Below are 13,106 nucleotides of genomic sequence, written 5' to 3' on the forward strand. Positions count from 1 at the left end.
GGTAGAATTGAATGCAGTCAACATTTTTTTTAAATTCTTTCAGAAGATATGAGCATTGCTGGGAAGGCCAGCATTTATTGCCCATCCTAATTGCCCTGGAGGTGTTGGTGGTTAAACACAGCAGTCCATCTGCTGCAGGCACACCCACAGTGGTATTTTAGGATGGGAGTTTCCAGTTTTAGACCAAGTAAAGAATTGGAAATATTAGTTCCAAATCAGGATGGTGAGAGGAGTGGAGGGGAAGTTGAAGGGGGGCAGTGGCATTCCAATGTGTCTGCTGCCCTTGTCCTTCAAGCTGGCAGAGGTCTCGGTTTTGGAAGGTGCTATCGAAGGAGGTTTGGCGAATTGCTGCAGTGCATCTTGCAGGTGCTACACACTGCTGTCACTGTGCAACACTAAGAGGGAGTAAATACTTAAGGAGGTGGGTTGGGATGCTGATCATGCAGGGCTGCTGTCTTGGATGCTATCAAGCTTCTTGAATGTTGTTGGAGCTGCATTCATTGAGGTAAATGGAGAGTACTCCATCATACTCCTCTAGGCAGTGGTCATGCTTTGGAGAGTCAGGAGGTGAGTTCCTCACTACAGAATTCCCAGCCTCTGACCCACTCTTGTAACCACAGTATTTACATGGCTGGTCCAGTTCAGTTTCTGGTCAATGGTAGCCATCCTTGAATAATGTTGTGGTTGGTGGGTGAATTCTGTGATGGTAATATCACTGAATGTCAAGTGGACACAGACTGTTTCAGTATCTGAGAAGTCACAAGTGGGACTGAACATTGTAATCATCAGTCAACATTTCTGCTTCTGACCTTATGATGTAGAGAAGGTCATTGTTGAAGCAGCTGAAGTTAGTTGGGCCAAGGACACCGCCCTGAGGAACTCATGCAGCAATGTCCTGGAACTGAGATGATTGACCACCCCCCACCTCCCAATCCTCCCCATTTCCCACTGACTGCAATGTTTCAGTATTTGTATGGAATCTACTGTCATGCTTTTGGACAATGGTCCCAGGAGCAGAATGTAGATGAGAAATTGAAGAGGGCCAAGGATAGATCCTTGGGGGACTTCAGAGACAACGATGCAGGAGTGCCTAGTTGTTTTCTGGATTGTAATGAGCTGGGGAGTTTCAAGTGTAGCACCAATGGGAGTGCTACAATTGCTTTTAAATCCACAGAAAAGGTAGGAAAAAGTAGTTTAAGGAGAGGGGAACAGATGCGGGAAGAGTGCATGTGTGTTTGTGTATGTGACAAAGTATGGGGCTGGGTAAACGACACTTCAACAGGTATTTAATTCAAAATTCAGGATAATTCTATTTTTTCTAGCGCAAGAAAAATCTTTGCTTTATCAGGCAAAAGCTAAATTGGCCAAATTTCCAGTTTCTGACGAAAGGCCAGGCAGACATCGGTAGAGTGTTGAACAAATACTTCACATCCATCTTTACCCAAGAGAATGAGGATGAAGATATGGAACTCGGGAAGAGGGAATGCAAGGTTCTTGAGCAAATTGATATAGGGAGTGACAAGGTATTGGAGGTGTTGGCAGGCTTAAAAGTGGACAAATCTCCAGGTCCGGATAATTTGTGTCCCAGGCTGCTGAGGGAGGCAAGGGAGGAGATCACAAGGACTCTGACCCAAGTTTTAATTCCTCTCTAGCCACGGAGGTGGTGCCAGAGGACTGGAGAACAGCTAATGTGGCTCCGCTATTTAAGGAGGGTTGTAGAGATAAGCCAGGGAACCACAGACCAGTGAGTCTCACGTCTATGGTAGGGAAACTATTGAAGAAAATTCTGAAGGAGAGAATCTATCTCCACTTGGAGAGGCAAGGTTTGATCAGAAATAGTCAGCATGGCTTTGTCAGAGGAAGGTCATGCCGAACAAATTTGACTAAATTTTTTGAGGTGACCAGGTGTGCAGATGAGGGTGGTGCAGTTGATGTAGTTTATATGGATTTCAGCAAAGCCTTTGACAAGGTCCCACATGGGAGAATTATAAAGAAGGCAAATGCACATGGGATACAGTGTAATTTGATAAGGTGGATTCAAAATTGGCTTAGCTGTAGGAGACAGAGGGTGATGACAGAAGGATGCTTTAGTGACTGGAAGCCTGGGTCCAGTGGCGTACAACAGGGATCTGTGCTGGGTCCTCTATTGTTCGTCATTTATATAAACAACATAGATGACTATGTGGGGGGTAGGATTAGTAAGTTTGTGGACGACACAAAGATTGGCCGGGTGGTTAACAGTGAGATTGAGTGTCTTGGGCTACAGGAAGATATAGATGGGATGGTCAAAAGGGCAGATAAGTGGCAGATGGAATTTAACCCTGAAAAGTGTGAGGTGATACACTTTGGAAGGAGTAATTTGACAAGGAAATATTCAATGAACTGCATGACACTAGGAAGCTCTGAGGAATAAAGGGACATTGGCGTGTGTGTCCATAGATCTCTGAAGGTGGAGGTGCATGTTAATGGGGTGGTGAAAAAGGCATTTGGGACACTTGCCTTTATCAATCGAGGCATAGATTACAAAAGTAGGGAGGTCATGTTGGAGTTGTATAGAACCTTGGTGAGGCTACAGCTGGAGTACTGTGTGCAGTTCTGGTCGCCACATTATAGGGAGGATGTGATTGCACTGGAGGGGGTGCAGAGGAGATTCACCAGGATGTTGCCTGGGATGAAACATTTAAGTTATGAAGAGAGGTTGGATAGACTTGGGTTGTTTTCGTTGGAGCAGAGAAGACTGAGGGGCGACCTGATCGAGGTGTACAAGATTATGAGGGGCATGGACAGGGTGGATAGGGGGCAGCTGTTCCCCTTAGTTGAAGGGTCAGTCATGTGGAGACATAAGTTCAAGGTGAGGGGCAGAAGGTTTAGGGGGGATGTGAGAAAAAACTTTTTTACCCAGAGGGTGGTGACGGTCTGGAATGCGCTGCCTGGGAGGGTGGTGGAGGCGGGTTGCCTCACATCCTTTAAAAAGTACCTGGATGAGCACTTGGCATGTCATAACATTCAAGGGTATGGGCCAAGTGCTGGTAAATGGGATTAGGTAGGTAGGTAGGTCAGTCAGGTGTTTCTCATGTGTCAGTGCAGGCTCGATGGGCCAGAGGGCCTCTTCTGCACTGAGATTCAGTGAAGTGCACCTGTCCTTATTTGGCATTCAATCTCATTAATTATACCCACCGCTGGTGAATAACTAATTGAGATTTACTGTGCAACCATGACTACAAAAATGGTTATTCCTTGAGGGAATAAATAGTAACTAAAACCCAAAGTACCCCAGTATGCGTGGCTACATTTAGGAAACTAGAAAGGTTTGAGGAAAATTAAGAGTGCGGTGGAAGTAAGGGATTAAAAAGGAATAAGGAATTCATAAACAAAATCATTTGCTGCAGACAATGCATTGCAACAACCCTGGGATAGGGATCTCCCTGTGAAAACCACAAAACAAAGGATGTAGACATCTAAGATTTACTCTTTCTTTTCTGTCCTTTACATATTTGGATCAACATGAGTGGATGAAAGTGAAGGCCATACACATGTTCAGAGACAAATTAAGCCAATTAAATTTTATTTTTCAACTACAGTATAGTATATCTAGCATGCACTTGACAATGGTGTTTTAAACAGAGCTTAACTAGATATTGTGCAAAACATATCATCCAACAGATGCCACCTACACAAAATGCAACTGGCTTACTAGATGTATACCTGAAAGATCAAGCTGTTCAAGCTGAGAATTAAAGAGTGTTGATGCTGTGCCACCAACATGATTGGCATGATGGAAAGAGAGTAAAACATGACTACACGTTGAATTATATTATCAAGTATTGGGCTCTTGACAATTTGATGTGAGAGCTTGAAGAGATTCCCAGATGAAAATGTTACATTCACCAAAAAGAATACATCAACCACAAGAACCTACTTCGTGACTCAAGTGAATTGACTGCCGCTGTTCTGAAGCACAAAACAGTGAAACACAGAAATTAAGATTTTCCTCCTGCATTCATTCAGGTTTTCCAAACAAAGCATTTCCTTTTCCTGTTCACTTCTTTAGCAGGAAAATCCAATATGCTTCATACCAATGAATTACTTTAGAAGTACAGTCAATTTTGTGTGTGTTCATCCTTCATAGTCAAAGACGACCATGACAAATTAGAATTCATAAAGTTTCAGATGCAAGGTGTTCAAAGATGACTCATCAGTCCAATTTGAGCACAAAAAGATCTATTGTATGTCACACACACATGCATTGTTGTTACAGAAGAGGCGCTTGCAGCTCTGGACTTGCAAAGCTCACGTTTCCAGTTGGTTCGTGCTGTTCATAGCAAGTGGAGCTATTGCTGATGAGACTGCGTCATGCAGAGCAATCCTGTACAAGGTTCTCCTATGTCTCAGGGTGATGTTGAAACCCTTCAGTGAGACCTTCAGGGTGTCCTTGAAGAACTTTCCTGGCCTCCAAGTGAGAGTTGCCTTTCAATTAACTCGCCATCAAAAAGCTTTTTTTTTTGCAAGCGCTCATCAGGTATTCTGGCAACATGTCCTATGGACAGTTAATATTATGTAAGAAACCAAAGGGCAAAAAGTTTATTAAAAAAGGGGGAAAAAAATAAAAGCAAAGTAACCTGGAATGTAAAAACAGATTGCAAAGGCTTTCACAAGTATATAAAAAACCAAGTAGCCAAAGTAAGCATTGATCCCTTAGGGGCTGGCCCATGGCATGAGGTATGAGTAAATAACAGAGATTTTGAACAAATATTTCTTGTCTGTCTTCACAGAAGACGATAAAAATTCCATACCAGAAAGAGGGCAACCAAGGTGCAAGTAAGATTGAGGAACTTAAAATGTACTTAATATCAGCAAAGAAATAGAGAAACTTATGGGACTAAAAGCCAACAAATCCCCAGGATCTAAAGACCTACATCCTAGGATTCTAAAAGAGGTAGATGCAGAGATAGTGGATGTAGTTTTGATTTTCCAAAATTTCCTAGATTCTAAAACGGCCCCAGCGACTGGAAGGAAATGTAACACCACTATCCAAGAAACGAGGGAGAAAGAAAACAGGGAACTACAGGGTAGTTAGTCTGACATCAGTCATCAGGAAAATGCTGGGATCTATTAGGAAGTCTTAACAATGCACTTATCAATCATGATATGATCAGACAAAGTCAACATGTTTACCCCACCACCTCCCCGCCCACCCTGAAAAGGAAAAACATGCTTGGCAAATTTGAGTTTTTTTGAGGATGTACCTGGTAAGGTAAATAAAGGGGAGCCAATAGATGTAGTATACCTGGGTTTCCAAAAAGCATTCAATAAGGCGCTACACAAACAGGTTAATATGCAAGATAAGGGCTCACTGAGTTGGGGGTAATAGGCTAGCATGGAAAAAGAACTGGTTAACTGACAGGAAGCAGAGAGTAGGGATAAAAGAGACAAGAAAAAGTTGACAGACTGATCCTTTGTGGTACTCCACTTGTTACAACGATGGGGCCTTAGCTACTCTCAATCTGTATAAATGGCTTAGGTACATTACCATCAGCCTCTAAGTTTGCCAGTGATACAAAGTTAGGTGGAAATGTAAACTATGAAGAGGGTGCAAAGAAGCTGCATAGAGATATAGACAGGTTAAGTAAAGGGTAACAAGGTGGCAAGTGGAGTATGATATGGGGAGGTGTGAGTTATTCGTTTTGGTAGCAAGAACAGAAAAGCTTTTTTTCCAAGAAAGATGTGAAACTTTAAAACATAAATGCTCAGGTAGGCTTGAGTGTACACATAAAAGGAATGCAGAAAGTTAGCAAAAAGGTACAGCAAGCAAATAGGAAGACAAATGGGGCTTGACAGGGTAGATGCTGAGAGGTTGTTTCCCCTTGTGGGGGGCTCTAGGACCAGAAGGCATAATCTCAGAGTAAGGGGTCACCCATTTAAAACAGATGAGGAGGAATTTCTCCTCTCAGAGGGTAGTTAATCTGTGGAATTCTTTACCGCAGAGGGCTGTAGAAGCTGAGTCGTTAAGTATATTCAAGGCGGAGAAAGACAGATTTTTAATCAGTAAAGGAATCAAGGGTTATGGGGAAGGCAGGAAAGTGGAGTTGAGGATTATCAGATCAGCCATGATCTCATTGAATGGCGGAGCAGACTCAATGGGCCGAATGGTCTACTTCTGCTCTTACACCTTATGGTAATTTGGCCTTAATTACAAATGGTTGGAGTACAAGGATAAGGAAGCCTTTCTACAATCGTACAGGGCTTTGGTGAGACCACACTTGGAGCACTGTGTGTAGTTCTGATCTCTATATTTAAGGAAGGATATACTTTCCGTGGGGGTGGTACAGCAAAGGTTCACAAATTTGGTTCCTAGGATGAGAGGCCGAGTAAATTAGGCCTCTACTCTGGAGTTTAGAATGAGAAGTGATCACATTGAAATATAGCTGAAGAGGTTTGACAGAGTAGGCACAGAAATAAAAACAAAAAACTGCAGATGCTGGTAATCCAAAACAAAAACAGAAATACCTGGAAAAACTCAGCAGGTCTGGCAGCATCGGCGGAGAAGAGCAAAGTTGATGTTTCGAGTCCTCATGACCCTTCAACAGAATTAAGTAGAAATAGGAAAGGGGTGAAATATAAGCTGGTTTAAAGGGCAGGGGGGGGGCGTTGTTGGGACAAGCAAGCAGTGATAGGAGGAGATAACCAAAAGATGTCACAGACAGAGGAACAAAGAGGTGTTGAAGGCAGTGATATTATCTAAAAGAATGTGCTAATTAAGAGTGGAGAGCAGGACAAGCAAGATAGCACTAGTGGGGGTGGGGTGAAATAAACGATGAGTGGAATACATTTAAAAATAATGGAAATAGGTGGGAAAAGAAAAATCTATATAAATTATTGGAAAAAACAAAAGGGAGGGGGAAGAAACAGAAAGGGGGTGGGGATGGAGGAGGGAGTTCAAGATCTAAAGTTGTTGAACTCAATATTCAGTCCGGAAGGCTGTAAAGTGCCTAGTCGGAAGATGAGGTGCTGTTCCTTCAGTTTGCGTTGAGCTTCACTGGAACAATGCAGCAAGCCAAGGACAGACATGTGGGCAAGAGAGCAGGGTTGAGTGTTAAAATGGCAAGCGACAGGGAGGTCTGGGTAATGCTTGCGGACAGACCGAAGGTGTTCTGCAAAGCGGTCACCCAGTCTGTGTTTGGTCTCTCCAATGTAGAGGAAACCGCATTGGGAGCAACGAATGCAGTAAACTAAGTTGGGGGAAATGCAAGTGAAATGCTGCTTCACTTGAAAGGAGTGTTTGGGCCCTTGGACGGTGAGGTGAGGTTGTTTCCCCTAACTGGAGCATCTATAAAACAGTATTAGGATAAGAGGTTAATCATTTATAACTGTGATTAGGAGTTTTTTTCACTGAGGTTTGGAATTCTCTACCCTGGAGGGTTGCAGATGCTCAGAGCATATTCGAGGTTGAGATGGGCAGATTTTTGATCTCTCAGGAATCAAGGGATATGGGGAGCAGAGGTTGAGGCAGATGATCAACCATGATTGTACTGAATGATGAAGCAGACTCAAATGGCACAATGTCTGCTCCTGCTCCTTTTTCTTATGTCCTTTTGAAAACTAAAGGCTTCTGCCATCCATAAAGCCATACCCTATCACAAGCCAGTGTCATCCTATAAGGAAAGGAAAAACACCAGAGGATTTTCTGAAGGCAATTCCAGTGGCCGACAAAGTGGAAAATGCAATCATACAACCTTGAATAAAATTTTACTTCTCTGCAGCGTGATTCGAAAGCTCAAACCAAAATCAGAGGTTACTGTATTCCCATTTAAACCTCCTGTTGACCCCTCTTTTGTTTCTTTACTTGGCTCGTTACCATCGCCTTTTGCCTTGCACAAATCTTGTCATTTAATCTCTCTGCCTTCCACCTGATCAAAGACCTCATCTTTTGTTCCCACCCCCACTGAACCCTTTCCTTACTTCCGTATTTATTTCAAACCAGTTACATCTCCAACTTCCTCCCATTCTAATGATAGGCCATTAACCTGAAATGTTTCACTCTCCACAAATGCTGCCTGACCTGAGTGTTTCTGTTTTTATTTCAGATTTCCAGCATTCACAGTATTTTGGTTTTTGCATTCAGCTAGAATACCTTGATAGTCACATGCACTACATGCAAATGGGTCAATAGATAGCCAAAATGGTTTAACAAGATAAGCTACCTTCTACTAAAACTGACTATAATTTTTTTTAAATCTAATACATGCATACAGGGACAGAGTTGCTCAAGCTGAACATATTAAAAATTGAACCAAAAATGAACATAAATTATTCAGTCATGTATCAACAAACATCATGCAATATCCATATAGCCTATTTACACTTTGAGGGTAAAAATTACTTCTCTTTATTTATTACCTCCAAAAATTAATTATAAACTAATTTAGGAAGAACAATGTAGGTAGAATCAAATACAGTAAACCAGTATTTAATTCTTCAGAGTGTAATCCAAGTCATTTGAGTTAGGTCATCTGCCACAGACAACCACCAGGTGCTATTTTTCCTTTCTCCTTCCAGCTCAATTTCTGAAGATACCACATAACTTTATCTAACTGAGGAAAAATCAAACTATTAAGCTAACTTCCCCACTCCAGATTGCAAATAATAGCAATCCCCTTCCCTTCTGCTTCTATTCCTTATGCTTTTTAAGCTTTCATTGCGTATTTTGTCTTATCAGCTGTTGTGTTGAACGCAAGCACTGTCTGCCTGTTCAGGTGGACATATAAACATACACAGTAATATTCGAAAAGCAGAGGCCTGTGTATTCTGGCCAGTGGTTATCATTCAACTAACATCTCCAACACAAAGTAACTGGTCATTTGGTATTTATTGTAATTTCCTGGGCTACTTAGTTATTGTGTTTCTCTCAGCTCCTAGACCTCACTGCACAAGTTCCTCAGAGTAGTGTCTTTGATCCAACTTCAAAGACCTTCCCTCCCTCATGTGGTAAGAAATGGGGATGTTTGCTGATGACTGCAGTGCTCAATTCCATTCACAATTCTTCAAATAATGAAGCAGACTGTGCCTGCATACAGCAAAACTTAAACAATATCCAGGTTTGGGGTTTGGGCTGCTAAGCAACAATTAACTAGTGCCAGACAAGACCATCTCCAATAGGAGAGTTTAACAACCTCCCCATGATATTCAATGACATGACCATTGTCAAATCCCCACCATCAGAGCCCTGCTGATCCCAATGGCCAGAACCTTAATTGGACCAGCACCAAATACTGTGGTTACAAGAGCTGGTCAGAGGCTGGATATTCAGCAACAAGTGATTCACCTCCAGACCCCCTGAAGCCTTTCCATCGTCTATTTGGCACAAGCCAGGAGTGCGACGGTGCCTAGACAAGTACAGGTCCAAAAACACTCAAGAAACACAACATCCTGCTTGGATTAGGAACCTGGCTCACCACATTTAAACTATCACACTGCTTGTCCGACATCAAGTGCTGGATGAGTAGATATTTCCTCCAACCAAACATTGGGAAAACCAAAGTCACTGTATTTGGTCCCTGCTACAAACTCTGTTCCCTAGTGACTGTCTCCAACCCTATACCCGGTAATAGTCTGTGGCTGAACCAGAATGTTCACAACCTTGGTGTCGTATTTGACCCCGAGGAACTTCCAACCACGTATCCACCATCACTAATACCATGTATTTCCATCTCCCTATCTCTGCAATCTCCTCCAACTCAACAGCCCTCCGGCATAGAACTCATCTAATTCTGGCTTTGGGTATCCCCAGTTTTCACTCTTCCTCTGGCGGCCATATCTTCAGCTACCTAGGCGCTAAACTCTGGAATTCCTCCATAAATCTCTTCCCTTTATCTTCCTTTCCTTCCTTAAGATGCCATTTAAAAGCTACATCTTTGACCAAGCTTTTGGCCATCTATCCTATCAGCTTATGTGACCAATTTTGCTTTATAATGCTCCTGTGAGTGCCTTATGTTAAAGGCACTATATAAATACAAGCTGTTGTTGCTAAACATTCACTCCCTCCCCCATCAGCACATCATGACAGCTGTGTGCACCATCGACAAGTTGTACTACAGTAACTCCCCAAGGGAACACCATCACCTCTAAGTTCCCCTCCAAGTCACACACCAACCTGATCTGGAAATACTTCACCTTTCCTTTGTTGTCACTGGTTCATAAACCTGGAACTCCCTGTCTAACACTACTATGGGTGAACCTTCACTACATGGACTGCAGCAATTCCAGAAGGTCGATCACCACCACCTTCTCAAAGGCAATAAAAGGACAGGCAACAAATTCTGACCTTGCAAGCAATGCCCACATCCCACGAATGAAAGAAAACCTTCATTACAAGGTGCTCTTAATGAGCACAAGTTTACCTATCCCACTCCCAACAAAAAACTGCAATATCAGATGACCATTTAATCAAAAAACTTATTACTGCCAATATAAAAGCTAATTTTAAAATAAAGCTCCATCTAGTTTTAAAAAAAGGCAGAGTTGTACTTGTGTTACTTAGGTTACAATGACTGCCATTTCATCTCAATCAGTATATCATGTAGGTACAGGTGTGATCAACTTGCTTCTATTATTGAGCCTTACCACCCCCCCAAAAATAGCTATGTTAAAACACTGTGGAGTGGGGGCAGGGGTCAGTGACAAAGGAGGAAAGAATACAGTTGGCAAACTTGTTAAAGTCATTGTTTCTCATCTAAAACACAGTTTGTCACTTTGTGAAATACATTAACACCTGATATGAGACAGATTATTTTTAAAACGGTACAACAGTAAATATTACAAAACACTACTGACTCTTTAGGCATAAGGCCAACTGAGTAGTGGAGAAAACTAAGCCACACCTGCCCTTGGAATGCTTAATAGCAATTCTGGGTGGAGGGTGGAGGGATTAAAAAGTTACTCACTCTGAACCTTCCAGCAGCTTGAAATCAAATGTCCAAGTTGCCTTGGACATGCGCAAATAAAGTACATTATCTTTTGTTGACCTAATGTTAATATGTATGTTGGCGTATAAGATCGCTCTCTCTCACACACACACAATAAATTAATACAACTTGGGGGGGGGGAGAGAAATGTCTCGTATTTTGAAATGGGCTAGCAAACAGTATGTCGTTTAGTTCAAAATACACCATCATTCTTATATTCTCAGGAACACTGAGATAATAATACTCGTCCAACCCAATTCAATAGGCTGGTGGATAAACCCGAACATTGTACATATTTCTAAACACGTCGTCCTCCTTGAAGCTTCTTTACCAGCAAGTTTAGCAGCTAGGTGTTAAAGATATCCTGTGAACTATTTTACATCAACCATTGATCAGATTTTCCGAGGGCAGGGGGTGGGGGTGGGTGGGGAAGAGAGAGAATTCTCATTGCAAGGAAAACAGAACATTACACAAAGCAACAACAAAAACAAAAAATAAATAAATAAATACAAACCTGCCTGTGGGACTGCTATAGAACAACTTGCGAGGTGATTTCCATTACGGGCAGACGGAACTACTCGGATTTAAAAACTGACTGGGAATCACTGACGCTCAAAAAGGTCCAGGGAGAAGAGGAGAAGAAGAAAAAAAAAACACAAAAAAAGAGTTTGACAAATCTGTCTATGAAACGGGGATTTTTTTTTTTTTAATTAAATTTTTTTAAAAAACCAAACGAAAATTGGTCAATAAGTCTTATGAGGAAAGCCGGGGCAGGGGCAGGGGCAGAGGCGGCGGCGGCCCTGAGCTCGTCAATAAAATTTAAAAACAAATCTCCCACCCTCACAGGGAGGGGGCTGTCTAAGACATCGTCTGGCATTTATTTGGGGCAATTGGGCCATGGAAGAGAGACATCAATGCAGTGAGGTATTTGAGACTCGGGGTTTAACAGCCCGGCCAGGGGAGCTGTTGCTGTGAAAATATTCCAGGAGCCGGCAACTGCTGCTTTCCACAACCCCCCACCCACCATCATCCCCGGGGCCGAGGGGGACAAGGGGTGGTGGGGGGCGTGAGGGGGAAGACTTCGGCCACAATTCCAACTTTAACATGGCGGCGGGGGAGAAAGGGCGGCCGCGAAACGAGCCACATACCTGATCGATGGAAAGATTTATCGCCTCGCTGAGGGGCAGCAGGAGAGTGGAGCCGGTGGTGCCACTGTTGCTGCCACTCGAAGCCATGTTGAACAGGGAGACGCTGCCTTCTCACAGCCATAACAACAGGGAGCAATCCCCGCCCCCGGGCCCCGCCCCGGCTCACACCGGCGGCCAATCACAACGCCTGTCTCCCGCTGCAGCCTCCCCCACCACCACCCCCCGCGCCCCGGCCGCAGCCCCCATTGGTCCGCGCCGCGTGTGAGGGGCGCGGCCCACAGGAGAATCTCGCTTCACTATTGGCAAATCGCGCTGTCAGTCATATACGTCACGCAACTTTTGTTGTGGATATTTTAAACCAGTGGGCTATTTATGGGCATCAGGATTGAATGAATGAAAATAGGGTGGGCATTGTGTGGCATTGGAGGGCTGGTGCACCTTAATGGGTCGTTGGATAAGCTGCAGCCATGCTCTAATCAAACTAATTTCAACCCTCACTTCTTTTCATTAGACTTTTACTGTTCTTCCTTTTAAATATTCGTATTGTGCTGAACTTTTCAACTGAGATTGGGGTGGAAGTTACAAGAAGCAAAAGCAATGGCTATTTAATTTAAAAGTTTCACTCCATGCTGATGAGTTTGGGTTTTTATGGCTGTTCACATCACATCTGTTCCATAGAAGAATTTTCACCTGTTAAGCTGCATTTTTTAATCAGACTATTGGCCAAGAATTTGCTCGACTGTGGCATCTTGTGGTGTGCCCTATTTGTTAGTTTTTCTTCCCTCACGCTTCAGGTGAAAAATATTTTGCTCTGCAAATTGCTAAAAGTGCGAGACAACAGAGCATCTGGTACCTTGGTGAATGACTTTTCTCCTATCTCCTTAAGGATGGAGAATTAAATGGAAAATGACAGAAGGAAGTTAGGTAAATTAGAGACAGGTTGGATACAGAGAGAGAAACAGAGGGAAAGAAAGGTTAGATTAAGAACAAGCGAGCA

The 13,106-nt window shown here is 43.0% G+C and overlaps 1 protein-coding gene across 4 annotated transcripts in view; it reads right to left on the reverse strand.

The window, feature by feature from the left end:
* The window catches only part of LOC144680553 (membrane-bound glycerophospholipid O-acyltransferase 2-like), a 164,961-nt gene extending 152,695 nt beyond the window's left edge, over window positions 1-12,266 (reverse strand). Inside the window, exon 1 of one of the 4 annotated variants that reach the window (XM_078541650.1) lies at window positions 12,110-12,266. In XM_078541650.1, coding sequence (XP_078397776.1) covers window positions 12,110-12,196 — 87 coding nt within the window. In that variant the 5' untranslated portion in view covers window positions 12,197-12,266. Of the gene's footprint in view, window positions 1-11,214; window positions 11,355-11,475; window positions 11,493-12,109 lie in introns of those variants that run through there. The other 3 variants (XM_078541653.1, XM_078541652.1, XM_078541651.1) reach the window with 3 other exon arrangements.
* Window positions 12,267-13,106: the final 840 nt, after the last annotated feature.

Source organism: Cetorhinus maximus, chromosome 5 (genome assembly GCF_964194155.1).
Source record: "Cetorhinus maximus chromosome 5, sCetMax3.hap1.1, whole genome shotgun sequence".
NCBI classification, from domain to species: domain Eukaryota; kingdom Metazoa; phylum Chordata; class Chondrichthyes; order Lamniformes; family Cetorhinidae; genus Cetorhinus; species Cetorhinus maximus.